This window comes from Eumetopias jubatus, unplaced genomic scaffold, assembly GCF_037043125.1.
Source record: "Eumetopias jubatus isolate StellerSeaLion01/CBP00866 unplaced genomic scaffold, mEumJub1_p1.0 scaffold_60, whole genome shotgun sequence".
Lineage (NCBI taxonomy): Eukaryota > Metazoa > Chordata > Mammalia > Carnivora > Otariidae > Eumetopias > Eumetopias jubatus.
Window position 1 is genome coordinate 703,331 of NW_028274866.1, and position 26,548 is coordinate 729,878.

The 26,548-nt window shown below is 36.8% G+C and overlaps 1 protein-coding gene across 1 annotated transcript in view; it reads right to left on the reverse strand.

The window, feature by feature from the left end:
* BRCC3 (BRCA1/BRCA2-containing complex subunit 3) overlaps positions 1-26,548 on the reverse strand; it is a 58,661-nt gene that overhangs the window by 24,996 nt on the left and 7,117 nt on the right. Inside the window, exons 4-7 of the mRNA XM_028094911.2 lie at positions 25,376-25,495; positions 22,253-22,340; positions 15,155-15,243; positions 13,272-13,327 (exon numbers count right to left, since the gene is read on the reverse strand). Of these exons, the coding sequence (XP_027950712.1) occupies positions 13,272-13,327; positions 15,155-15,243; positions 22,253-22,340; positions 25,376-25,495 (353 nt within the window). The remainder of the gene's footprint in view (positions 1-13,271; positions 13,328-15,154; positions 15,244-22,252; positions 22,341-25,375; positions 25,496-26,548) is intronic.

Here is a 26,548-nt window from a genome sequence, read left to right on the forward strand (position 1 = left end):
GAAGTATCCCCATTAGATTCAGAAAGACAGTGATGTTTGCCACTCAACTCTGCTATTCAACTTTTATGTGTAAGTCCATATCAATGAAATAAGAATACTCCTGATTGTTTGCAGATTATGATCATCTACCTAGAAAAATACATAGCACCTATATGGCAAGAATAACCATCCAGAATTTATAATAGAAAAAGGGAAAAAATCCTATTTAGGAAAGCAACGAAAAGTATGAATCTAATGAGAAATACTATAGTGTATATTTGTTGTTTTTGCTGCCATATATTGTCTCCTCCTTCTTCTGGAAATAGTAATATGAAAGTAGGATTACCAAAACCCTTTCTCCTTCAAGGTGACAAAATGACCTTAGATTAGCTTCCCAGAAACCTGATAAGTGTAGACCATCAGCTGTGTAACCCACCAAGTGGGCCTGGCTTCTGATAAAATGCTCTGGGTGGTATCCTGCCTCTGCATTAGGAGGGCTGCAAGTGCACATAAACACCTAGTAGGAGTCACAGACTAGGTTCAAGTGCATATACTTTTTGTTCTTGGGCCCTGTCCCTGGCTGGGATCCAGACTATGTACAGGGACAAGATGGAGTGGTCCCTAATTTTGGACATGGGACTTTTAAGCCACAGTGGCTCCCACTCTCCCCCATCCCCATCCCATATGCTGTCATTCCTTCACACTCCTCTCACAATAACACTACAAGGGGAACAGTGAATTAATATCTCCACTTAACATATAAGGAAACTGAGGCAGAGAGACCTTGAGTTATTTTCCCAAAGTCACACACCCAGTTAAAGGTGCCTTCAGGACTCAAACCAGGTTGGCTGGCTCAAGGTCCCATGCTCTCAGCCACTGCCTGTTTCACAAATCAGTGGTATGTGAGGACAACTAGTGATGTGACCACAAGGGGTTAACTCAGTTAAGTTCCAGATGAAGTAAGGTTGTAAATGTAAAAACCAAAATGATAAAAGAAAATACTCTGGGCTATATTTATGGTCTTCAGGAAAAGAAAGGTATTTTAAGAAGACAAATGACATAAATGATAACAGTAAATACATTCATTTCAAAGTTTTTGTCTAACAAATGGCACAATAAAGTTGCAAAATATTTGCAACATACTTGAGAAAGGATGAAATTCCCAGAACATATAAAGAAATCATGCACATCAGCAGGTAAAAACCCCAACAACTCTCACTAATAATTGCCTGACATTAAGAGTGGCCCTGTATGCCAGGTTTGAGCCAGTCTCTTAATCTCTGAGCTCCTTTCCTCATCAATAAAGGGGGGCACAGGACTTTGGGGAAAATTAAATGAGAGGAGGCACATCAAGTACCCGACAGTTTCCATTAGCAATGACTTTTGTCAATGTCTTTCCAATGTCTACGGTTTTTCTCCTATAATCTATTGATGTAATGAATTATAATACATTTAGATTTCCTGAAGTTTAAGGAACCTTGTATTTCTGGATTAAACTGAACTTACTCATTGTGTATTATTCCCTAATTACACTGCTATATTTGATTTGTTGATATTTTATTCTGAATTTTTACATCTACAAGTGATATTAGTCAATAGTTCTCTTTTTCTGTGATATCTCTAATCAGGTTTTGGTGTTAAAATTATTCTAGTTATTTAAAAAAATTGGGGAGATTTTAACCTTTCTGTATGGTCTGGAAAAACATGTAAATTGATTTAGAACCACCTATCCTTCAAAGGTTACTTAGAATTCAGCTGTGAAGCCATGTAAACATGATGTCTTTTACAATCACAGATCCTTAATCACCATTTTCAGTCTCAGCTTTGATAACTACACTAAATAGGTTTTCTATTTTTTAATCAACTTTGGTATATTTTCCTAAGAAATCACCCATTTCCTTCAGATTTTCAAATCATTTGTCACAAAAGTCATGTACTAATGACTTATAACTTATTTTTTTTTTTTTTACTTTTGTCATACAGTCAAAAGTGTAGGGAGTACAGTTCAAAGAATTTTAACATAGACTCCAGTAGCCACTTTAACAAGGATACAGAATTTTCCATCAACCACACTGAAAAACTGTCTTACGGTTTGGTAATCTACTCACCTACTGAAAGAATTTGGGTTGTTTCTATTTTATGGCAGTTATGATAAAGCTGCTATAAACATATGCATACAGGGTTGTCTGTGAAATTATGTTCATTTCTCTATGGCAGATAACAAGACTGCTAAGTCACAAAGTTTTCTAAAGTGACTATATCACTGCATTTCCACTAGCATTTTATGAGCTCTGGTTCTGCATCCTTGCCAGCACTTGGTTCTGTATATATTTGTGACTCTACTAGGTATGTAGGAGTATCTCATCATGGTTTCCATTTTCATTTTCCTAATAGCTAGTGATGTTCACCATCTTTTCATGTGCTTATTTGCTATCCTTATATACTCGTTGAAGTATCTGTTCATGTCTTTTGCCTTTTTCTTAATTGGGTTGTTTGTTTTTTTTTGTTGAGTTTTAAGAGTTCTTTATATATTCTTGATACAAGTCTATTGTCCGATATGTGATTTGCAAATATTTTCACTCGTTCTATAGCTAGTCTTTTTATTCTCTTAAAAGTTTCTTTCATGGGGTGTGTGGGTGGCTCAGTCGGCGTGTCTGACTTCAGCTCAGGTCATGATCTCAGGGTCCTGGGATCGAGCCCGTCTCAGTGGGGAGTCTGCTTCTCCCTCTCCCTCTGCCCTTCCCCCCGCCCCATGCTGGCTTGTGTTCTCTCTCAAATTTTTTTAAAAGTTTCACTCAGCAAAGTTTTTAATTTTTTTAAAGATTTTATTTACTTATTTGAGAGAAAGAATGAAATAGAGAGAGAGCACGAGAGGGAAGAGGGTCAGAGGGAGAAGAAGACTCCCTGCTGAGCAGGGAGCCCGATACGGGACTCGCTCCCAGGACTCCAGGATCATGGCCTGAGCCGAAGGCAGTCGCCCAACCAACTGAGCCACCCAGGCGCCCAGCAAAGTTTTTAATTTTGATGAAGTCTCATTTATCAAATTTTTCTTCTATGGAAAATACTTTTGGTTCTATGTGTAAGTTGTTGGCAAACCCAACACACAGATTTTCTCCTCTCTTTTCCTCTAAATCTTTCATAGTTTTGTTTTCTATTCAGACCTATGATCTTTTCTTTATATGAAGTTTGATATAAGGTTTAGATTGACATTATTTTATACATGGTAGTCTAATTGTCTAATGCCATTTGTTGAAAATGCTATCCTTCCTTCACTGTATAGCTTTTTCAGTTTTGTCTAAAATCAATTGGCCATCTTTTTGTGGGTCTATTTCTGAACTCTATTCTGTTCCACTGATCTAGGTGTTTATCCCTTAACCAGTACCATGCTGTCTCAATTATTGAAACAGCACACAAATGTACTCTCAATTTGCCTCTCTTCTCTAATTTCTGTCTCTACAGATTTGCCTATTCTGGATATTTCATACCATTATGTGGCTTTCTGTATCAGGCTTCTTTAATTTAGCATGTATTCAGGCCTCATCCATGTTATAGCATTTATCAGTACTTCATTCCTTTTTATAACTGAATATTCCCATTGTATGGATACACTACATTTTGTTTATCCTTATCAGTTGATGGACATATGGGCTGTTTCCATGTTTTGGCTATTATAAAAAATGCTGCTATCAGCATTCAAGTACAAGTTTTTCCTTGAACACTTGTTTTCAATTGTCTTTGGTTTTACCTAAGGGTAGAACTGCTAGGTCATATGTTAATTCTATATATAAACTGTTGAGGAATCACCAGACTTTTCCACAGCAACTGAAGCAATGTATATTCCCACCTGCAATGAGTCAGGGTTCCACTGTCTCCACAGCCTCAGCAATATGTTATTTTCCTTTTAAAAAAAATTCTAGCTATCCTACTAGGTGGGAAGTAGTATGTAATCATTATTATTTTTTACTTGCATTTCCCTAAAGACTAATGATGTTGGACAGCTTTGTATGTGTTTACTGGCCATTTATATACATTCCTTGGAGAAATGTCTACTCAAGTCCTTTGCCCATTTTTAAAAATTGAGATGCAATTCATATAAAATCAACCATTTTAAAGTGGACGATTCAGTAGGGCTTAGTACATTCACAATGTCAGGGGACCCCAACGCCTGACTAGTTCTAAAACATGTTTATCACCCCAAAATGAAACACCATATTCATTAAGCAGCTACTCCCCATTCTTCCCTCTCTTCAACCCATTGCCAACCACCAATTTGCTTTCTGTCTCTATGGATTTAGCTATTTTGAATACTTTATATGATGAAATCATACAATATGTGACCTTCTGTGTTTGGCTTCCTTCACTTAGCATAATGTTTTCAAGATTCCTCCATGTTGTAGCAGGTTTCAACATTTCATTCCTTTTCTATGAATGAGTAATATTCCATTCAATGGATATACAGTTGATACTTAATATGCGTTTGAACTGTGTGAGTCCACTTACATATAGATTTTTTCTTAAACACAGAAAAGCATTATAAATGTATTTTCTCTTTCTTATTATTTTATTAACATTTTCTTTTCCATAGCTTACTTTATTAGAAGAATACAGTATATAATACATATACAAAATATGTGTTAATTGACTGTTTATGTTATCAGTAAGGTTTCTGGTCAACAGTAGGCTATCAGTAGTTAAGTTTTGGGGAGGTCAAAAGTTATATGTGTATTTTTTACTGCATGGAGGGTTGGCACCCCAGCCCCCATGCTGTTCAAGGATCAACTATACTATATTTAGCTTATCCGTTCATCAGTTGATGAACATTTGGGTTGTTTCCATCTTTTGCTACTGTGACTACTGCTGCTATGAATATTCACATACAAGTATTTGAGTATATGTTTTTAATTCTTCTGGATAGGTACCTAGGAATACAATTACTAGATCATAAGATAATTCTATTTTATACTTTTTAAGAACCACCAAACTGTTTTTCACAGTGACCACACCATTTTATATTCCCACCAGCAATGTCTGAAAGTTCCAATTTCTCCACATCTTTGTCAACTTGCTATTTTCCATTTTAAAAATTATGTTCAACTTATCAAATGTGAGGTGGCATGTCATTTTAACTTTGATTTGCATTTTCCAAATGACTGATGTTGAATATTTTTCCATGTACTTGTTGACCATTTGTACATCTTCTTTAGAAAGGTCTATTCAAATTCCTTGTCCATTTTTAAATTGAGTCTTTTGTCATTTTGCTGTTGAATTTTAAGAGTACCTTATATATTCCGAATACTAGAGCCACAGTAGATATATGACTGGCAAATATTTTCTATTCTGTAGCTTGTCCTTTCACTTTCTTGATAATGTCTTTTGAGGCACAAGAGTTTTTAATTTTTTAAAAGTCCACTTTATGTTCTTTTGTTATTCATGCTTTTGGTGTCATAGCTAAGATTCCATCTACAATCCAATGTCAGGGGGTGCCTGCCTGAGTGGCTCAGTCGGTTAAGCATCCAACTTCTGGATCTCAGCTCAGGTCTTAATCTTAGGGTCGTGAGTTCAAGCCCTGTGTTGGGCATGGAGCCTACTTAAAAAATAAATTAATTAAAATTAAAACAAATCCAATGTCATGATTATCCCTATGTTTCCTTCTAAGTGTTTTCTGGTGTCAGCTCTTCTATTTAGGTCATTGATCTATTTTGAGTTAATTTCTGTTTATACTAGATGTGGATATCCAGTTGTCCCAGCACCACTTGTTGAACAGACTATTCTTTCCTCTTTGAATAACAATAGTACCCTTGTTGAAAATCAACTGGCCACAGGTATACAGGTTTACATCTGGATTCTCAATTCCATTCCACTGGTTTATATGTCTATACTTACACCAGATCCACACTGTTTTGGTTGCTGAAGCTTTGTAGTAAGTTTTGAAATCTGGAAGTGTGATTCCTCCAACTTTGTTCTTTTTCAATATTATTTTGGCTATCCAGGGCACCTTGCAATTTCATATAAATTTTAGGATCATCTTTTCCATTTCTGTAAAAAGGGCCATTAGAATTTTTTTTTTTTAATTTTATTTAGTTGTAAAACAGAAAGAGAGAGAGCACAAGCAGGGGGAGCAGGAGAGGGAGAAGCAGACTCCTTGCTGAGCAAGGAGCCCAATGTGGGGCTCAATCCCAGGTCCCTGGGATCATAACCTGAGCCAAAGGCAGATGTTTAATCGACTGAGCCACCCAGGTGCTCCAAAAAGGGCCATTAGAATTTTAATAGGGATTGTACTGAATCTGAAGATCTCTTTGAGAAGTATTGTCATCTTAACGATTTTGAATCTTCTGATCCATGAATATGGATGTCTCCTGATTTATTTAGGTGTTCTTCAATTTCTTTCAGCAGTATATTCTATTTTTAACTTTACAAGTCTTTCCCATACTTGGTTAAATTTTTTTCCTGGATACTTCATTATTATGGATGCTACCGTAAATGGAACTATTTTCTTAATTTCCTTTTTGGATTGTTCCTTGCTGGTGTGTAAAACACAACTGATTTTTGTATATTGACCAAACACTACAGCTTTGCTGAATTTATTAGCTCTAATAGCTTTTGGGGACTTCTTTGGGATTTTCTATATAGATGGGATAGTGTCATCTTCAAATACAGATAGTTTTACTTCTTACCTTCCAACTTGGATGCGCTTTATTTCTTTTCTTGCCTAATTGTCTTGGCTAGAACTACTAGTACAATGTTGAATAGCAGTGGTGAAAGTGGGCATCCTTGTCTTGTTCCTTATCTTAGCAAGTTTTCACTCTTTCACCACTGAGTAAAATGTTATCTGTGGGTTCTCTTAAATGTCCACAAATGTTGAGGAATGTCCTCCAAATTCCTAGTTTTCTGAGTGTTTTTATCATGAAACTGTGTTGGAATTTGTCAAATACTTTTTGTGCATCAATTAAGATAATCATGTGGGGTTTTTCCTTCATATTATATTAATTGATTTTATCTTAAAACTTGCTTATATGTCTGGGATAAATCCCAGTTGGTCATGACATATAATCCTTTTAATATGCTGTAGGATTCAGTTTGCTAGGACTTTACGGAAAATTTTTATCTGTATTCACAGATAAAAGTAATTTTCTTTTTTGTGATATTTTTGTCTGGCTTTGGTAACAGGGTAATGTTGGACTCAAAGAATGAGTTAGAAGTATTTCCTCCTCTATTTTTTGGAAGAATTTGAGAAGGATTAGTGTTAATTCTTCTTTTAGTGTGTGGCAGAATTAACCAGTGTAGTCATCTGGTTTTAGAATTTTCTTTGTCAGGAGGTTTTTGACTACAGATTCAATCTATTTTTTGTAGGTCTGTTGTAGTTTTCTTTCTTTTTGAACCAGTTTTGGCAATTTGTGTATTTCTAGGAATTTTTCCATTTCATTTAGGTTATCTAATGTGTTGGCATGCAATTGTTCAGTTTTACCTTATAATCCTTTTATTTCTGGAGGGTCAGTAGCAGTGTCCCTACTTTTATTTCAGATTTTAGTTACTTGTGTCTTCTCTCATTTTTCTTTGTCATTCTAACTAAAGATATGTCAGTTTTGTTGGCCTTTTCAAAGAACTACCTTTTAGTATATTTGATTCTATCTATTGTTTTTCTTAAAAAAAAAAAAAAGATTTATTTGAGAGAGAGTGAGAGAGCACAAGCAGGGGTAGGGGCAGAGGGATAGGGAGAAGCTGACTCCTGGCTGAGCAGGAAGCCTGATGTGGGGCTCAATCCTAGGACCCTGAGACCATGACCTGAGCCAAACAAAGACACTTAACTGACTGAGCCACCCAGGTGCCCCTTATCCATTGTTTTTCTATTCCCTATCTTGTCTTCAACTTTAACAATTATGATTTCCTTCCTTCTGATTGCTTTGTATTTTGTTGACACTTTTTCCAGTTCCTTAAAGTGTAAAGTTAGGTTATTGACTTAAGATATTTCTTTTTTATTATTTTTTTATTTTGTTTTTTTTAAAGATTTTATTTATTCATCTGAGAGAGAGAGAGAGAGAGAGAGAGAGAGAGCACAAGCAGAGGGAGAGGCAGAGGGAGAGGGAGAAGCAAACTCCCCGCTGAGCTGAGAGCCAGACGTGGGGCTTGATCCCAAGACCCTGAGATCATGACCTGAGCCGAAGGCAGATGCTTAACCAACTGAGCCACCCAGGCGCCCCTGTTTTATTTTTTAAGTATCTCTACAACCAACCTGGGGCTGGAACTTACAACCCCGAGATCAAGAGTCACACGCTCTACCAACTGAGACAGCCAGGTGCCCCTGGCTGATTTCTTCTTTAATATACAGCTATAAATTTCTGAGTACTGCTTTTTCTGTATCCCATAAATTTTGGTATATTGTGATTTTATTTTCAGTCTCAAAGTATTTTCTAATTTCTTTTGTAATTTTTTCTTTGTCCCATTGGTTAAGACTGTGTTATTTACTTTCTACATATCTGGGAAATTTCCAAATTTCCTTCTGTAACTGATTTCAGATCTCATTCTGTATTTGTAGAAGATGCTTTGCATGATTTCAAACTTTTTAAATTTATTGAGACTTGCTTTGTGGACTAACATGTGGTTTATCCTGGAGAACATCCCATGTGCACTTGAGAAAAATGTATTCTTGGCTACTGTTTGGTGGATCTACTAGTAACAATACTCTCAGTTTTGGTTTACCTGAGAATGTCAATTTCGCCTTCATTTTTAGAGGATCATTTTGCCAGATACAGAATTCTTCCTTAGTAGTTCTGTTCTTTTTTTTTTTCTATCAGCATTTAGAATATTTCATCCCACTGACTTCTAGCCTCCCTGGTTTCTGATGATAAATTGCCTCTCAATCTTATTGAGAATCCCTTGTGTGTAATGAATCACTTCTCTCTTGCTGCTGTCAAGATTCTCTCTTTGCCTTTTGCTTCCAACACTTTGATTATATGTATCAATGTCAATCTCCTTGAGTTTATCCTGCTTGGAGTTCTTTGAGATTCTTGCGATGTGTAGCTTCATGCCTTTCATCAAATTTGGGAACTTTCTGACCATTATTCCTTTATATATACTTTCTGCTCCTTTCTCTCTCTCCTCTTGTACTGAGACTCCTATTTTGAGTATATTGATGTTTCAAAGTGTCCCATGGGTCTCTTAGGCTCTGTTCAATTTTCTTCATTCTTTTTACTTTCTGCTCCTCAGACACTAATATCAGTTGATTCTTTCTTTTGTCTTCTCAAATCTGCTGTTGAACCTCCATGGTGAATTTTTCACTTCAGTTATTGTACCTCTCATTCCAGAATTCCTATTTGGTTCCTTTTTATAATTTATCTCTTTACCAATATTCTCTATCTGATATCCTCTGTCATTTTCATGGTTTCCTTTAGTTCTTTGTACATGGTTTCCTTTTAACTTTTTGAGAATATTTTAGTTGATTAAAAGTCTTTGTCTAGTAAGTCCAATGTCTGGGCGTTCTCCAGGAATGTTTTTATTAATTCTTTTTTCCTATTTATGGCCCAAAATTTGTTTCTTTGAATGCCTTTTTTTGTTGTTAAAACTGAATGTTTTGAATATTATAACACAGTAACAGTGGAAATCAGATTCTACCCAACCCTAGGGTTTGTTGTTGCTGATTGTTTTATCTGATTTTGTGTGTTTAGTGACTTTCTTGAACTAGTTTTTCATAATCTATATTCTTTGTTATGTGTGGCCACTGAGATTGCTGTCCTGTTAGCTTAGTGGCCATGTAGTGACTCAACAGAGATTTCCTTAAATGTGAGCTTGTGATTTTTTTTGACTAAGCATTTGCCTGGTTGCTATAAAGTTTTGATTAGTTTCTACAGTTCTAATAACGTTGATTCTGACAGTTTTTGCCAGATTATTCACTGCTTTTGTGGAGAACTTCCTGGCAAATCCATCCAGTGAGTCTTATATTTCAGTGACTGTAATTTTTAGTTCTAAAGTTTGCACTGGGTTCTTTAAAAGGGCGTTGCATTTGTATGCTGAGACTTTCTATTTAAACATTTGCTACAGATGTATTTGTGATTTTTAAAAACATTTTTATAATGGTTAGCTTAAAGTCTTTATCAGGTCATTCCTACATCATTGTCACCTCAGTGTTGGCATCTGTTGATTACTGTTTCCCACGCAAGTTGAAACTTTTGTGGTTCTTCCCATGCTAAGCAATTCTGAATTATATCCTGTGTATTTTGAATATTTTTTTTATGATATACTGAGTCTTGTTTATATTCTACAGAGAGTGTTGTTATTTTTGTTTTAGCAGGTCATCTGCTTAGTTAAGTTCAGGTTGAAATTCCCACAGTGGGCTGTGGTTCCAATGTCAGTACAATTTTCAGAGCATTTCTAGTGCTCTTCAGATCTTTCCTGCATATATGCCACCCAGTGTTTAGTATGAAACCTATGTGGTGGTCTACTAGTTAATTCAGTTATCATTTATGCTAATTAGGATCAGGTCCATACATACATGGCTCACGAGTGGGCCCAGAAATTTATAAATAGGGCACCCGAGTGGCTCAGTCATTAAGTGTCTGCCTTCGGCTCAGGTCATGATCCCAGGGTCCTGGGATTGAGCCACGGATCAGGCTTCCTGCTCTGTGGGAAGCCTGCTTCTCCCTCTCCCACTCCCCCTGCTTGTGTTCCCTCTCTCGTTGTGTCTTTCTCTGTCAAATAAATAAATAAAATCTTTAAAAAAAAAAAAAGAAATTTATAAACAACTTTATGAAGGTGGCTTTAACACACTCCTCCCTTTGTGTAATTTCCTGGAGGCTACCCTTTTTGGTCTTCCTGCCAGAAATTTTGGACTCTAGTTAATCTTTTGTGCTCTTCCACACCTGGGCCTCTGTACACACAGAATGTTTAGTAACTAGCCTTCCATTCTTAAGCCAACATTATCATCATCATCATTATTAGCAACAACAGCAGCAGTAAAAGTTCTCCTAACTAATAGAATAAACTGTCTCGGATTGCAGCAATTGTTAAGATTGGTATCCCAGAGCAAGATACCTGAAATCTAACATTTAGTGATCCCTGAGAAAAGTGGCTGGCTCTCAACTCACTCACCCTAAAATAAAGCCTCCTGTTGACAAGCTAAGGCCACAAATAATGAGCTATCACTCATGTTTTTGTTGGCTTGTTCTTAAAAAGAGGATGAAAAAGAAATACTTAAAAAAATAAGTTATAAAATATTATAAATATAACATGAATATAAATATAATAAAAAATAAACAGAAAAATTACCACAAACAGGTAACTGAAAAAACAGAAGAAAATTTAACATTTCCTATTTAACTATCATATCAACAAATCAAGAATAGGATACTGTGAAATAGGAACAACGATTAAAACAAGGAAAAATCTCTTAGAAGATACAAAAAATTGCTAAATGAAAGGGCTAGAAGATAAAATCTAAAATATGCTTGAGAAATCAGAACAACAAAAAAGAGAGAAAATATGAATTAAAAGAGTCACTACTGTCAATCTACAACCTTTAATATCTAATATGAGTTCTAGAAAGAGAAAGGGAAAACGGGGAAGATTTATCAAAGAATAGAGAAAAGGATATGACACACCTGTCCTACTAACGTATGGGGAGAATGAGGTAGTCATAGGAGAGGAAGCTGTTAAGGTATCTCTTTATGCTGGGGCTTCAACTCCATGAGGAGAAATACACTGGGTAAACGAAGGTGGGCATTAACCATGAATAGAAGGATTCATGCCCTGATTCCCAAAACCAGCATGAAACCAGGAAGTCTCCTTTCCCTATAGCATAAGTTCATTTACTTAATCTTTCCAATGCTTCAAATGCCATCTTCAAGTCAAAATGGAAAGGGAAGTAACTCAATGAATGAGAAATTATCCCCCAAAGACTGAGTTACACTTGAAGAAGCTTTAAATGATGGGATTGGATTGAATTATAAATAAGATTTTCTCTTCCCGGGAACTGGGTATATATGGATTGTTTAATCTGAGGATACAAAAGAAAATGATAGCAGAGAACTTCCCAGAGTTGAAGGACAAGTGCTGACTGACAGCATCCAGCACTTTGAGTCATACAATATCCACACTCTGGTTATATCATATAAAATTTCACAACATCAAGAATAGAGAAGTTCCCAAAAGCTGTCAGAGAAAAAAAAAAAAGCCCTATAAAAGAATAAGAATTAGACTGGTTAAAGACTCAAATGCATACCTTTCTTAGAAAGAGTGAACCAAGAAAGACGACATGAAATCCAGACAGTGGATTGAAATGAAATCCACTGAAATCGGTGGGTCTAACCAAGGACAATAATGAAGGAAAGTTCCAGGATGTCAGCGAAGACCTGACTAAGGTGGGAAGATGGAGGGCTTCAGGGAGTGAGCCTAGCAAAAGCAGGGACTCCAAAGATTTCTATATTACTCCTAAGAATTTGGAACTCAGGGAGGTGATAAAGGCTGAAAAATAAGGAGAGACAAGCCATTCAAAAACCCCATGAAAAAGCAAAAAGCTATTCAAAAAAGGAAATGGAATCCTAATATACTACTTTACACTGCTTGGTTGTACATGGAATTATATTTACGTAATAATAATAACATAAACACTTTATTTTCTACTCTTAGAGTCAACTAGTAGAGAAAGCACAGAAAATGCAATCATGGTTACAACACATAACACACGTTTGCAACTGTGAAAATTTAAAGGTTTATAGTAAAAATACAAGTAACAGCAAGGAGCCAAAAGATACTGTCTATTGTCTGTTGCTGACAGAACAAATAAAGGGGCAAACCTTAAGAACAGAAAAGTCACCAACAGAAGAACAAAAAGTAGTAATATAATATAATAGAGATGGGGCAGGGTACTTGAGCTTAATCCTCATTTGTTGAGGGCAAAATAACATAATAAGAATAGATAACACCTAAAATTAGTAAATCAAGGAAGAGTATGAAAAGTATATTATTTAAAGATATCAAAGTAAACATCACTTTGGCTCTGCTGAAGTGACTGACGTGTTTCCTTCCAGATATTTTATGTATTTACCAGCAAGCATGCTGGCGTGTTGATGTATATATATATACACATACTATTTTTGTACCTTGCGTTTTTTATTTAATGATGTTTCTTACAGATATTTCTGTATTACTACTGAACCTCCTCCTATTTTTAATGGCTGCATATTATTCCATTATTTAGATGCATAATTTATTTAATTGGGTATGTACAATCAATTCCCTGGAATGAAAATTAGCCCACCAATACATACATACATACATACATATGTCTCTGTCATACTTACTCTGAGCTCTTTTGGGCCTGTATAGATTGAAAGCAAGTGTAGAGTACTCGGCCAGTCTAAAAGAAAAAAAAAAGGAAAAAGAAAGAGAGAAAGAGGAAGAAAAGAAAAGAAAAGAAAAGAAAAGAAAAGAAAAGAAAGAAAGAAAGAAAGAAAGAAAGAAAGAAAGAAATATCACACAGAGAAGGATTAATATTGATACAGGTATAGCACTTTAGAAGATTCAAACCTAATACATCCTTACATGAGTGGTATCCGAAGACCCTCTAGAAGTGGAAGGTTAAAAGGGATTCCAAAGATGGAATATGCCATAAATCAATTTCTATAAAGGATCATGTACTCAACTCAGTCAATATGAAATGGCCATAATGAAACATCTGTTCATGTGACAGCAAAGAATTTCTTATAAACATGAGAACCAAGAAACTAAGAACCAGAGCATTCGAACTGCTTTGTTGGAAGCTGACAAACATTCAACTATTTATAATGACAATATGATGACAAAGCCAAAATCATTTCATATGAAGTATAAAGTTCAAGATTACTGTTTCTGGAAAAGAGTGATTTTATGAATAATATTCATCATTAATATAAATGCTGACAATATAAATAATGTACTAAAGGACAGAGCACACTTGATAGTTTAGCCAAAATTCATTCCTACAATGTTAAATAGTAATTTTCTTTTTGTTTGAATTGACACATAGTCAAACCTCTTGACATAAACATAAAATTCAAACAGAAACACTCTAAATAGAGAATGGCAAGACTAGCCATTGATTGGGCTGCTTAACTTCTCTTAACTTCTCTGAGCTTCTCTGAGCTGGGCTCATCCATAAAATGCAGATAATAATAACCCTCAGGGCTCCTGGATGGCTCAGTCAGTTAAGCATCCAACGCTTGATTTCAGCTCAGGTCATTATCTTGGGGTGGTGAGATCGAGTCCCACATCAGGCTCTGAGCTTAGCACAGAGTCTGCTTGAGATTCTCTCTCCCTCTCCCTCTGCCCCTCCCCCACATTCTCTCTTTCTCTCTAAAATAAATAAATAAATCTTTAAAAAATAATCATCCTCATAGACCTGTTGTCAGGGTTAGAGCATATTTATGTAACACACCTAATAAGTAGGCACCATACAATAGATGATAAATGGCAGCACTTGTTACTATTATTAGCCAGCAAAATATATACAGAACCTGGCCCCTAATCATTACCTCCACTCCTCATAGTCAAATCTCCATCAACTCTTGCCTAGATTACTGCAGTACCTTCCTAACTGGTTTCACAGATGTCATGGATTCCACACTCCCTCCTTCCCCGTGCACCCACCCCCACCCCCTGACTAGTCTACTATCAACACAGTAGCCAGAGAGATCCCATTAAAACATAAAGTCACCCTCTAGTGGCTTCCCAAGTCAGTCAAATCAAAGGCCTCATGAGATCCGGCACCTGGTTATCTTTCAGACCTCATTGTAAAATGATCAAATGAGTTATTGTCCAGACCAGGACACTTCCAAGAAGGAAAGGTGCTAACTAAAGAGGAGACTGGAATAATGGGGTACAACTGGGACCGACAGAGGCAAACTGGGACATATGGTCATGGTCTTCCTCATTCTGCTGTAGCCACACTGACTTCCTTGATGTCCCCTGAACATGCCACACTCACCTCAGGGTCTTTGCACTGGCTATTTCGTCTGCCTGGAACGCTCTTCCCCCAAGAAATCCAAGACTTGCTCCCTCACTTTCTTCAGGTCCTGACTCAATGACCCTTCTCATTGAAACCTTCCCTGGCCACCCTATTAAAATTGCAAAAAGATTTTTCTCTATTCTGTGTGTGTGTGTTTACACACACACGTGCACACACACACACACACACACACACAAATACCTTTGTGTTTTTATCTTCTATGAAACAGGAAAAAATAAGTCCTACAAAGCCTTGATCCATCATCTGGTACATGGCTTGCGTGCGAACATCTGAAAATAAAAATAAAAATCTCACAAACATGAAGATTTAAAGATCATAGCAGCAGGCGCCTGGGTGGCTCAGTTGGTTAAGCGACTGCCTTCGGCTCAGGTCATGATCCTGGAGTCCCAGGATCGAGTCCCGCATCGGGCTCCCTGCTCGGCGAGGAGCCTGCTTCTCCCTCTGACCCTCTCCCCTCTCATGTACTCTCTCTCTCTCTCATTCTCGCTCTCTCAAATAAATAAAAATCTAAAAAAATAAATAAATAAAGATCATAGCAGCATACAGTCCTCCCAGGGTTCAGATTCTACAGGCAGAACAGAGATATATCCTAAGGACAATATGACTGTCAAAGCATAAACATTTTACCAGATGAGGGAAGAGTACCATGAGAAGTCTGCAATTAAATAAGAAAAGCTAGATTAATAACTCTTCAGTTGGCCCCCCAAAATTTGATAATTCCTTCCACGGGACTCAGAGAGAAAGGAAGGCCCTGGAACAAGACAAATAGCTTCCTCAAATAAGCCTTTTGGTGGACATCTTTTAGGGAAGTAAATACATGAGACTTGACAATAAAGAATGGAAATGTAGAACTATTATGGAGGAAATTCTTACAGAGACTGCAACAGAATTAAAACCAACATTCCAGGGATTAGAAACAAAATCTCACAAGATGGTTATGCAATTTAAGAAAAGGAAATCATAAACAGGCACCAAAGAACAATATTTGAAAGGATTAGTTAAAAGATTACCCCAAACTAAATAGAGGCTAAATTTAAAAATCTGAGGTCTTCAAACCATTGTTTATGAAGGATATAAAAGATCAGGTATTACAACAAAACACTGAAGGGTGTGGTTCGATCCAGGGACTTATGCCCAGTTACTTTGGCAATATGTTCTTAAACATTGGGACTTCTCCCCCGCGTCTTCCTAAGTAGGCTAAAAACTTTTTCATAAAATTTGTTTATAATGATTCTAAGGAGTATTGACTTGTAACTTCTAGAACAGAATGCTTGTTTGGGAAAATGTAATTTGATACAGTGATTGGTTGTTTAAGCTTAATTGAAGATGCAGCCTGTATCTGTCATGGGAGGTTGATTTAACCCAACTTTGGTGGCAATTACCTAATACATCACTGTTTTTGTTGCAGTACGAATTACCTCACTCCATAAGAAAGAACTGAGCAGATCTTAAAATTATGAACATATACTTAACAGGACCAATAAAGCGTATATAAGAGTAACTTAAAAACCATGCCAAGTCTCATGAGATTTATTAAATAATCTACACTATGTAAATCACTTCCCTTTTTCTTTTGCAAACTATGTATAGATAAAATTTCAGTAAGTTAATGGTGTGGGTATGACATAACTTCAACTATCTCTTTCTCCACCAAACCTACACTTCGTCCTCCATTTCCCACGTTCATAAATAGCATTCCCACTTAACCAGTCAAACTGAGATGCAATAGAATTCTTAGGTCCCTGATTCATACAAATCTCAGTTCAAATACTGACTCCAGTTATGAGCCATCTCTGGTTTCAGACAAGGTATTTCAACTCTCAGCCTCAGCTTAGTTTCTATCCTTAAGAGCCGAGCACTCCTCATTAATTGGGAAGTGTTTTCAAGGAATAGAATCATTATAGTATCAAATGCTACATAAGATGGAGACATAAAATGTTTACTAGATTTTCTCTCTGGTTTTTGTTTTGTTTTGTTTGTTTGTTTTTTGGAGAGAGAGCACGCATGTGAGGGAGGGAGGGGCAGAGGGGTAGAGAGAAAGACAATCTCAAGCTGACTCCGCACTGAGTATAGAGCTGACATGGGGCTCGATCCCAGGACCCTGAGATCATGACCTGAGCCAAAACCAAGAGTCAGACGCTTTACTGATTGAGCCATCCGGGCATCCCTAATGTTTACTAGATTTTTAACATGGACGTCACTGATGACTTTCAGTGGACTGGAAGGCAGACTAGAGCAGGGCGAAGAGTGTGAATGAAAAGTGAGAAATGTCTTTGACCTGAAGGAGAAGTGGGATTGGCAAGTATTTTTGTTGTTTTCTTAAACATGACGTAAAGCTCCATGAAGGCAGAGGTCTTTTTTTCTCATTCACTGCTTTATCCCCAGCACCTTGAGAAGGGCTGGACACATAGTAGACACTCAAATTTATTTGTTGAAGGAACAAATAAATGATGGGGAAAACCCACTACAGTGGAAACGGATAGAGATGTTGGAGAGAGAAGCACAAAGAAGAGTGTAAAGTTCTTCAAGTCATGGGAGGCAAATATTGAGAGCCAGAGTGGAAGGATGGGTATTAGCTAAGAGGAGGGAAAAGGAGAAGATGAGCCTAATGATAAGTGAGTAAAGAGAAATGGAGAAAATTCCTTTCTACTGACTCCCATTTCCTTTATTAAAGTAGGAAGCAGGGGCACCTGGGTGGCTCAGTCCCTTAAGTGTCTGCCTTTGGTTCAGGTCATGATCCCACGGTCCTAGGATCAAGTCCTGCATCGGGCTCCTTGCTCCTCCACCGGCTCCCTGCCGCCCCCCCCCCCCCCGGTTGTGCTCTCTCTCTCTTCCTCTCTGTCAAATAAATAAATAAAATCTTTAAAAAAATAAAGTAGGAAGCAGTGTTATCCACTGAACGTGAAGGAGGAAGTGAGGAGTTCAGAGGTTTGGGAATGACAAAAAAGCTAAGGAACCGGTCTACATCGAAACTAAAAGGACATGATACTACACGCCATGCATGATCTGAGAATGAATTCTGGACTGGAAAGGAAAAATTGCTACAAAGGACAGAAATGGGAGAACTGGCAAAATTTGAATAAGCTCTGTAGATTACATGAAAGGATGATATCAATGTCAATTTTCCAGATTTTGATAATTGCACTGTGGTTATGGAAGTAAATATCGTTGTTCTTGAGAAACAGACAATTTAGTATTTAGGGATAAAGGAGCATCATGTCTACAACTTACTCTCAAATTGTATGTGTATAGAGAAAACGATAAAGCAAATGTGGCAAAAGGTTAACAGTTACTGAATGTGGTTCTTTATACAGTTCTTGCGGTTTTTCTGTAAGTCTGAAATTCTTTCATAATCAAGTTTTAAAGTGTTAGCAGGTGTGTTTGACCCATATCACCCTTGCCTTTGTTCACATACTTTCTCTATACCCCTGCTCCTTCACTGCAAAACCCAATCCAAAGCCAAAAGACTCACATTATACTCTTGAAGGAATAAGATTCTGAAAGTGGGTTATCAAGTTCTACTCCAAACCAGTTTCCATTTTATTCCCTATACGTAAAACTTTGTCCTTTGTATATTTTATTGTTATGGTGGGGAACATAATTTAACATTGTTAGAGTTTCATTATTTACTGTGCCTTTTATTACAGAATGGCCTATCTTCTCTCACTTACCCTTTTCCTAATGATGTAACTGTGACTTATTTTCTCCATATAGCTTAACCTAGCCTGTTATTTTTTTTAGGTTTAAAGCTTGTCTTTTTATTCTTTTTTTTAAATTGAAAGTCGTTAAGTTTAAAGCTTGTCTTTTCTTTTTTTAATTTAAATTCAATTATTAATATATAATGTATCATTTGTTTCGGGGGTACAGGTCTGTGATTCATCAGTCTTACATAACACCCAGCACTCACCATAACACATACCCTCCCCAACGTCCATCACCCAGCCACCCCATCTCCCTACCCCCGTCCCCTCCAGCAATCCTCAGTTTGTTTCCTAAGATTAAGAGTTTCTTACAGTTGTCTCCCTCTCTATAAAGCTTGTCTTTAATGACATTTTATTCTTGTATTTATTTTTTAGTCCTAAGGCTTTTATTTTTACATTTGCTGTTTCAACTCACTGGTGCAAATGTTCTTTATTTCTTCCTTATTGCTGTTACTCTTTATTCCCCCTTTAGTACTTTAACTGTTTTTCTTCCTCACAAAATCATAAGGTCCAAACCAGCAGAAACTGTGACTACATTGTTGCATCCAGGTTATCTTATAAATTTGTTGAATAATCATTTTTTACTCCTTCTCACTTGTCGTTCCTATTAAACATAATTACTGGACATACTTTAAATCATTGCTCATTTTTTTCCCAAGACTTGCTAACAGAGGGCATCTGTTTCACTCAATTCTTAAACAGCCATTTGGAGATGAGCTATGTATCTTTGTATCTACAAAATTCCTTAGGCTCTGAAAATCTACAACAATCTTGTCATTGTGAACACCCGTTTAGTTGGGAGAGGATTTTTTCTTTAGTTTTATCTATAGTTTTGAGATCTTAGTATTTTTGTTAATCCTTCCAGTGTTGTCTGCCCTTCAACTTTAGATAATCATGCTCTCTCCATGTCAAGTTATACAGATAAATGCTTTGGTATCTATCTTTGCTATTGTGCTAAGCATGGGACAAAATGCCTTATACATGATTTCATATACTGTTCCGATAACACGTTCCCCTTTTCTGTCAGCGAGGGAATCATGGTACAGAAAAGTTAAAAGATCTTCTCAACCAGTAAGTGGCTGAAATGAGATTCTAGCAGACCTGTTCCCTGACAGAATCCAAAGCTGCTATTCCCAACTCCCGTGCTTTAATAACTCTCTGAACTTTCTATTTCCTTTATTCCATTTTGCTATTTATTCCTTTTCCTTACCCAGTTACGTATTATTATTTTTTCAAGGTAAGGTCTCAATGCTCTAGTCTCCAAATTTATTTTGTGTTAAAATATTTTCATTTGCCTCCTTAATCTTATTTCATTATTTAGAGTTGGTTTTTTGTTCAGTTACATTCTGCAGTGACTTTGTTTTCCTAACAGCTCTAGGTTCTTGTTGAGCAGCTTGGCTCTTTTGCCCCTGAGAGGAAAATTCAATCATTCTCTGAATTCAGAACACTTTTTGGGTGTTCCACTTCAGAGACTGATAAAGTTTTTTTCCTAAGTTCTTAGAGTTTCTTTTTTTGCCAGAAAATTCTCCACTCTACTCATAACCATAGTGACAATAACGTTCAGGAATATATACACTCCAGCCTTCCTTTCATTAGTGCTTGGTACTTCTCTCTAGCTATGCTACAACCATGGGAGAAATTTGAGGCAAATCTGATTTTTGTGTTGATGGTGGCAGGAAAGAAAATAGCTATTATTTTTGAGTAAAAGTTACATAAAAATCAAACACTGAGTTTATTCAGTGATATAAAGGTTTTACAGGAATACATTATAGCTATAAAAACAACCCTTATTAGGAAATTAGCGAGCTAAAGAATTTGAATAAGGTCAGTAACTTAAATAATATTATTTCAATGTTAATTTCTCAGTTTTCATAAATACACTGTGATTATGTAAGAGAATATCATCATGTTTAGGAAATCCATACCAAACGCTATTCAGGAGTTAAGGTGAATACTGGCTGTGACTTATTCTGAAATACTTCAGAAAAAACATACACACACACACACACACACACACGCATGCACGCGCGCGCGTGCGCGCGCGTGCATAGATAAAACGGAAGAAAATGTGGCGAATCTGAGGGGAGAGTATCAGAAATTCTTTGTACTATTTTATCAACTTTAAGTCTGAAACAGGTTTAAAAACACCTTATTTTTATTGCAAGTTCCAGCTTTAACCTTGTTTCTTTTCCAACTGAAATATATTTTTTGTTAATACAAGCTATCTTAGGCATGTCACTCTATGTTAACAGCAGGTCAGGTAAATTTCTGTCAGCAAGAAATAGAGCAAGTCTATTATCTCCCTTACTCTATATCAGTACTTAACTGGGACTATGCACCAGAATTCTTTGAGGAGTCTTTTCATAATATACCCACCTAGGACCTACTCCCAGAGGTTTTTATAGCAGGTCCAGGCTGGGAAAGATGAGTTTAAGACAGGTACATTTTATAAAAGCTCTCCCAGGTGATTCTGAGAAGTATCCCTGCCCACCCATTACTCTAGATACAGATGACCACTCATCTATTATTATAGTCTGAGACTGCACTGCTATTGATTTTTTGGCATTCATACCGTGGTGTAGATGAATATAGAACTTACAATCACCTCAAGCCCCTATGACTAGAAAGAGAACACCACATTGGAAAGAGCACTTAACCGATACAAGCCTTGGTTTAGTCCTCAGTACACTGCTGGGAGGATCTCTCACTCACAGGTTACCATGAGGATTAGAGGGGAAAACATTCATAAACCATTAGCAAATGGTTATATGCAGCTTGGATCTTTTGCCCGAGAGGAAATGTTAGTTTTTCCTCCAAGAATGTTAGTTCACGTTCACCAAGCAAAGTTATTCTACTTCTTTCAAGAGTCAGGTACAAACAACAACAAGAACAAAATGACCATGATTCAGGAAAACCAGTAAAGATAAAAAGAGAGAAAACAATTTTGTTACATTATACTGATTAGTGGGGTGAGGAAGTAGGTTGAGAGCCTCAACAGCTGGATGGAATATGTGTTAAACCTCAATTTTGTAAATTTCAGCCCTCACACCTTTAAGTCTTCCGAATGGGAGTGTACTGGCCACTGGTATTCAGCAGTCAGCAATTTTCAGTTACAATGTAATTTTTTTTATATCAGCCAATTGTCAGGCTTTAGTTAGTAATGGTATCCTGAATACCGTCAAAATGGAGTGCTAAAATTTTCTCTATTAAAAACAGTATGACATAAATCATTACTTTTAAAACATAGCAAAATAAAAAGAAGGGCACCTGTTTAAGGATAAAGTATGATTTAAAATAACCATCGTTCATGTAATGGAGAAAGATGATACTGATTTCTAAAAACAACAAACATGGGGCGCCTGGGTAGCTCAGGCAGTTAAGTGTCTGCCCTCAGCTCAGGTCATGATCTCAAAGTTCTGGAATTGAGCCCCGCTTCAGGCTCCCTGCTCAGCCAGGAGTCTGCTTCTCCCTCTCCCTCTGCCCCTCCCCACTGCTCATTCTCTTTCTCTCAAATAAATAAAATCTTTAAAAAACAAATAAATAAAAACAACAAATATTACAAGCCTATAATACTTACCAACATGTGAGGGCCAAACAGTTATATGAGGATGGGAATGATACCAGCCCACAACTCTCATGGGGCGACCTGTTAGTTCAGCCAACCTGTGTGTCTGTCAAGGTGTTTTCAACTTGTGGGAACAAAATTTGTGATGCTAATAAGGGCTCAGAAAGCATCCTGAGGTTTAAAATAAACCTATTATAATTTAATGTCAACAAAAGAATGAAATAAGGTCAATCCCCAGAATTTCCCAGACCTCCCATTTAAAGCCAAAGGTATTTCTTTTTAAAAATAGAATCAATTTGGGGCACCTGGCTGGTTCAGTCAGTAGAGCATGCAACTCTTGATCTCAGGGTTGTGAGTTCAAGCCCCAGGCTGAGTGTAGAAATTACTTTAAAAATTAATTAATTAAAATATAAAAATAGAATCCATCTGGCTTGCATTATCATATATAGTTATATTCTCTTAATCCAATTTAGCTAATATTTGAGCACTTAAATACTTAACACTGTGCTATCTGAAAAGAAGCTTATCTAAATCTTTGGAATTCACTCACATTATTAACTTGAGTAATCTTCTAGCCTCTCTCTAGCTCCATCCTACTCGGTTTTGAAAAAGAAACACAAGATTTAAAAAATTTGTTTGATTTCTCTCTGGCAGCCTGCCAGTGTCAACAATAGCAATTGGGATGGTTTCAGAGACCAAATGAACAAAGACCCCCCACTTTGGTCTCCCCATGTGTCTAGAAATATACCACCAAAGAATATTTTCCTCCTTTGTTCTAGAAACAAAAATTTCCCATAACTCTATCTGAGGCTCTAGGTTGAGATAAGAATTCAACTTAAGGATAGGAAGCGGTCCCCTTCTGTTGCTGCTCATTGGGACTTCTGCTGGTATCTTATAAAATGCTGATTTGTTTTCCTGCAAATTACTTACATTAAAACACAATAATCCTTTCTATACAGCAAATCCTGAGAAAGAATACTTTTTAAATAATTTTTTAAATGCCAAAACTGACTTAACTTCTCTAAACCCATTTCTTCAGCTTGCAGGCTGGGGAAATTCCGCTTCCAACAGCAGTGAAGAGTAAATGAGGTAACCCATGCAAGATGTTTAGTAAATGCTTAACAGATAGTCATTGTAATGTCAAAGTGCAGTAACATGCAACAGTGTTTCCAGCCATCCCCCCATTTTGGGAATGGACTAGTTTCATCCTGAAGTTATAATATATAATCACAATAATAAACATCTTTTATACAATTATATTCCGGGAGACGGAGAATAGATTAGAGGTTGCCAGGGGTGGGAGTGGGTGTGATTTATACAGGGGGAGCATAAATTAGACCTTCATGGTGATGGAATAATTTTGCAATCTTGACTACTCTGGTGGTTACATATATTTGCACATGCAACAAAATGGCAACAGAATGACACACATTGTATCAGTGTCAGTTTTCTGGTTTCCATATTGTATTGTCAATTATTTGAGATGTAGCATTTGGGGGAAACTGGGTCAAGGGTACAGGGACTTTCTATACTATTTTTGTAACTTCCCATGAATCTATAATTATTTCAAAATAGAGTTTTTAAAAGAGATGGAAAAGGTACATGCTGTAAGAGATTGATACATGTGATTATATAAAAATGCAAAAACAAGTTGATTGGAGAAATACACACACATCATGAATAAGCTGAGCAAAATCATTATCCTTACCACAAAGGGCTAATTTCCTTAACACAGAGTGCCTATAAATTAAGAAGATTTCCAAAACAACAGAAAGATGGGCAAAGGAAATAACCAGATAATTTTGAGAAAAATAAATGATTCTTAAAAATTAAAAGCTGATCACATTTACTCATAAGTAGAAAAATGCTAATTAAAATTGCAAGAAATAAGATACAATTTTTTGCCAATCAGACTGGCATCAATCAAGAGCTTTGATATACCCTGGCCCAGTAGCACAAAAGCAAAAAACTGGGATAACCCACAGTGTTTATGAAGGTGGAGGGAAACAGGCACTTGCACATACTCTGCCAGAGTAAACTGGTTAGACAGCTACAGCTGCAAGTACACATAACCTGTGCTCCAGCAGTTGCGGCTCTAGGACTAGATTGTACAGATACATGCACGCGTTTGTGAAATGCGAGTAATGTACAAGGTTACAAACAACCTAAACATCCGCATGAGGACAGAATAGTCATCAGGGCTATATTCTGCAGTCAACAGAATGAGGTAACTCTGTGTACTGATGTGAACAATAGTCCAGACACACTGTTAAGCAAAGTCATAAGTTATCATATATTAGTTTTTTTAATAGAAAATATCTGTGTATGTTTCTGTATGCTCAGAATTCACCTGTAAGGATACATGAAAACCTGATAACCCTGGTTATGTCCAGGGACAGACCATGAGGGAACTGGGGCTTAGAGGTTGGAGAGAAAATACTTACTTTGTACATGTTTTTGTACCTTTTAAAGTTTGTACTATGCATGTGAACTACCTATTTTTTTAAAAAGTTACTTTTTAATTGACAAGATAAACTTAATCAAAAAAACAATGAATTACTAAAAGCCATTGATGCAAATTTAACCTGCTATAGCTGAGGTATGGATCCCAATCATAGGAAGCAAATGTCCCATTTGACTCTTTTTTGGTTATATTTAACATGGAATATTGCATTCGGTTTTCAGCAATGCATTTTTTTTTTGAGAGGCAGCCTCCAAAGAGAATCTCTCCAAAGAATAGAGACCAAGATCATCAAGGCTCTAGAAATGAAATCATATTAGGAAAACTTGGAGGGGGGCAGAGGACTGGAGAGGGGTAGTGCGGGAATGAAAGGAAGGAAGAGGGAACTCCCCCATAGAGTTCATTGTCTCGGGATTTGACCCTGGGATCTTTTGGCATTTAAGAGCAGGAATGTGAGAAATTTCTAATTTTTCCAATAAAAGCCACTCAAAAGGAAAAATGGAAAGAAATTCTGATTAACCAAACAATTGGATCTGATGGGTAAATAGGAAAACTGGGAAAGGGTCACCAGGAAGAAAACCTGTGAAATCTCCTCAAGCAGCCTAAGGCAGCAGAGAAGCCTGGCCTGGAAGTCCCAGAGCACATAAAAGCTTCTTATTGACCAGTAAGGATATCTCTGCCTCTGTTGAGGCCGCAGACAGCTGCTCTGGAGAAATTTCCACTCGATCCTTCCTCTTATCAGAACGTCGCAAGATGATGACAGAATGAATGTGAACAATTCTGACGGTGTCAACCTAGAGGAAAATCCATAGAAATGTTTACTTCTGTCTCTCTCCAGTAACACGTGTATTGTATTATATTATCAGGTTAAAAACTGCATTTAGAAAACTGACATTTTTCTCATGAATAACAGAATACGTCAAATAAAAGACATCCAACCTCAATATATGCATTTCAAAACAAAAACATAAATGCTAATATTTGGATGAAGAAAGAGCTTTTTAAATGATCAACTAATAATCATTTGATTTACAACTATGTGCAAGATACTCTCACAGAAAAGGATACAAATCAGAGTATGACAATCCAAGGCTAACAATCAGAGACGGACAATCCACGTGTTCAAAATGCTATCAGTTTGGTTAAGCAGCAAGTATCATACATGAAACTATAATGAAATAATGTAGTAAATCAATGCTACAAGAGCTTAGAGGAAAGGAGTCACTTAGATTAGAAAAAAATCTTCATTGGCCAACAAATGTACTATTTCCTGGCTGCTCTGAGAGTGTGTGAGTGTGCATGTGTGTGTGTGTTTACACAGAATTTCTGGAGATGCCAAATGGATGTGAGTAAGATGTTTGGGAGACAAGTTGGCCAACTGGTTTAAGTACAGAACCTGAGATGGAATGGCAGACAGTAAGACTAAGATCAGAATAAAAATGTATGGGACCTCAGATCCCATGATCTGCAGGATGAACTGGAAGGAAGGATATTGTTTCAGGTAGCCTGAATATGACATAATGATAAAATATTGGACTAAGTGGATGGCAGAGCTGGAAAAAACAGATTTGAGATTCATTAAGAATTCACAAGAGTTGGTTGCTAATGGCCCATGGGTGACAGAGGACAGGAAGTTGTCAAGGACAACTTCTAAATTCAGGTTGAAACTCAGCTGGAACACAGGAGGCAGATCTAAGTTTAAAAAGGATCAGGAAGGAATGAAAATGAGCTGATCTAGGATGAGAAGATGTAAACAGAGTCAAGGAAAGTGTAGGGAGAGGGAGCGGAAGTCCAGGCCTGAATTAAGGGGGGGGTACCCATGTTTAGGATGAGGCAGGCTAAGAGAA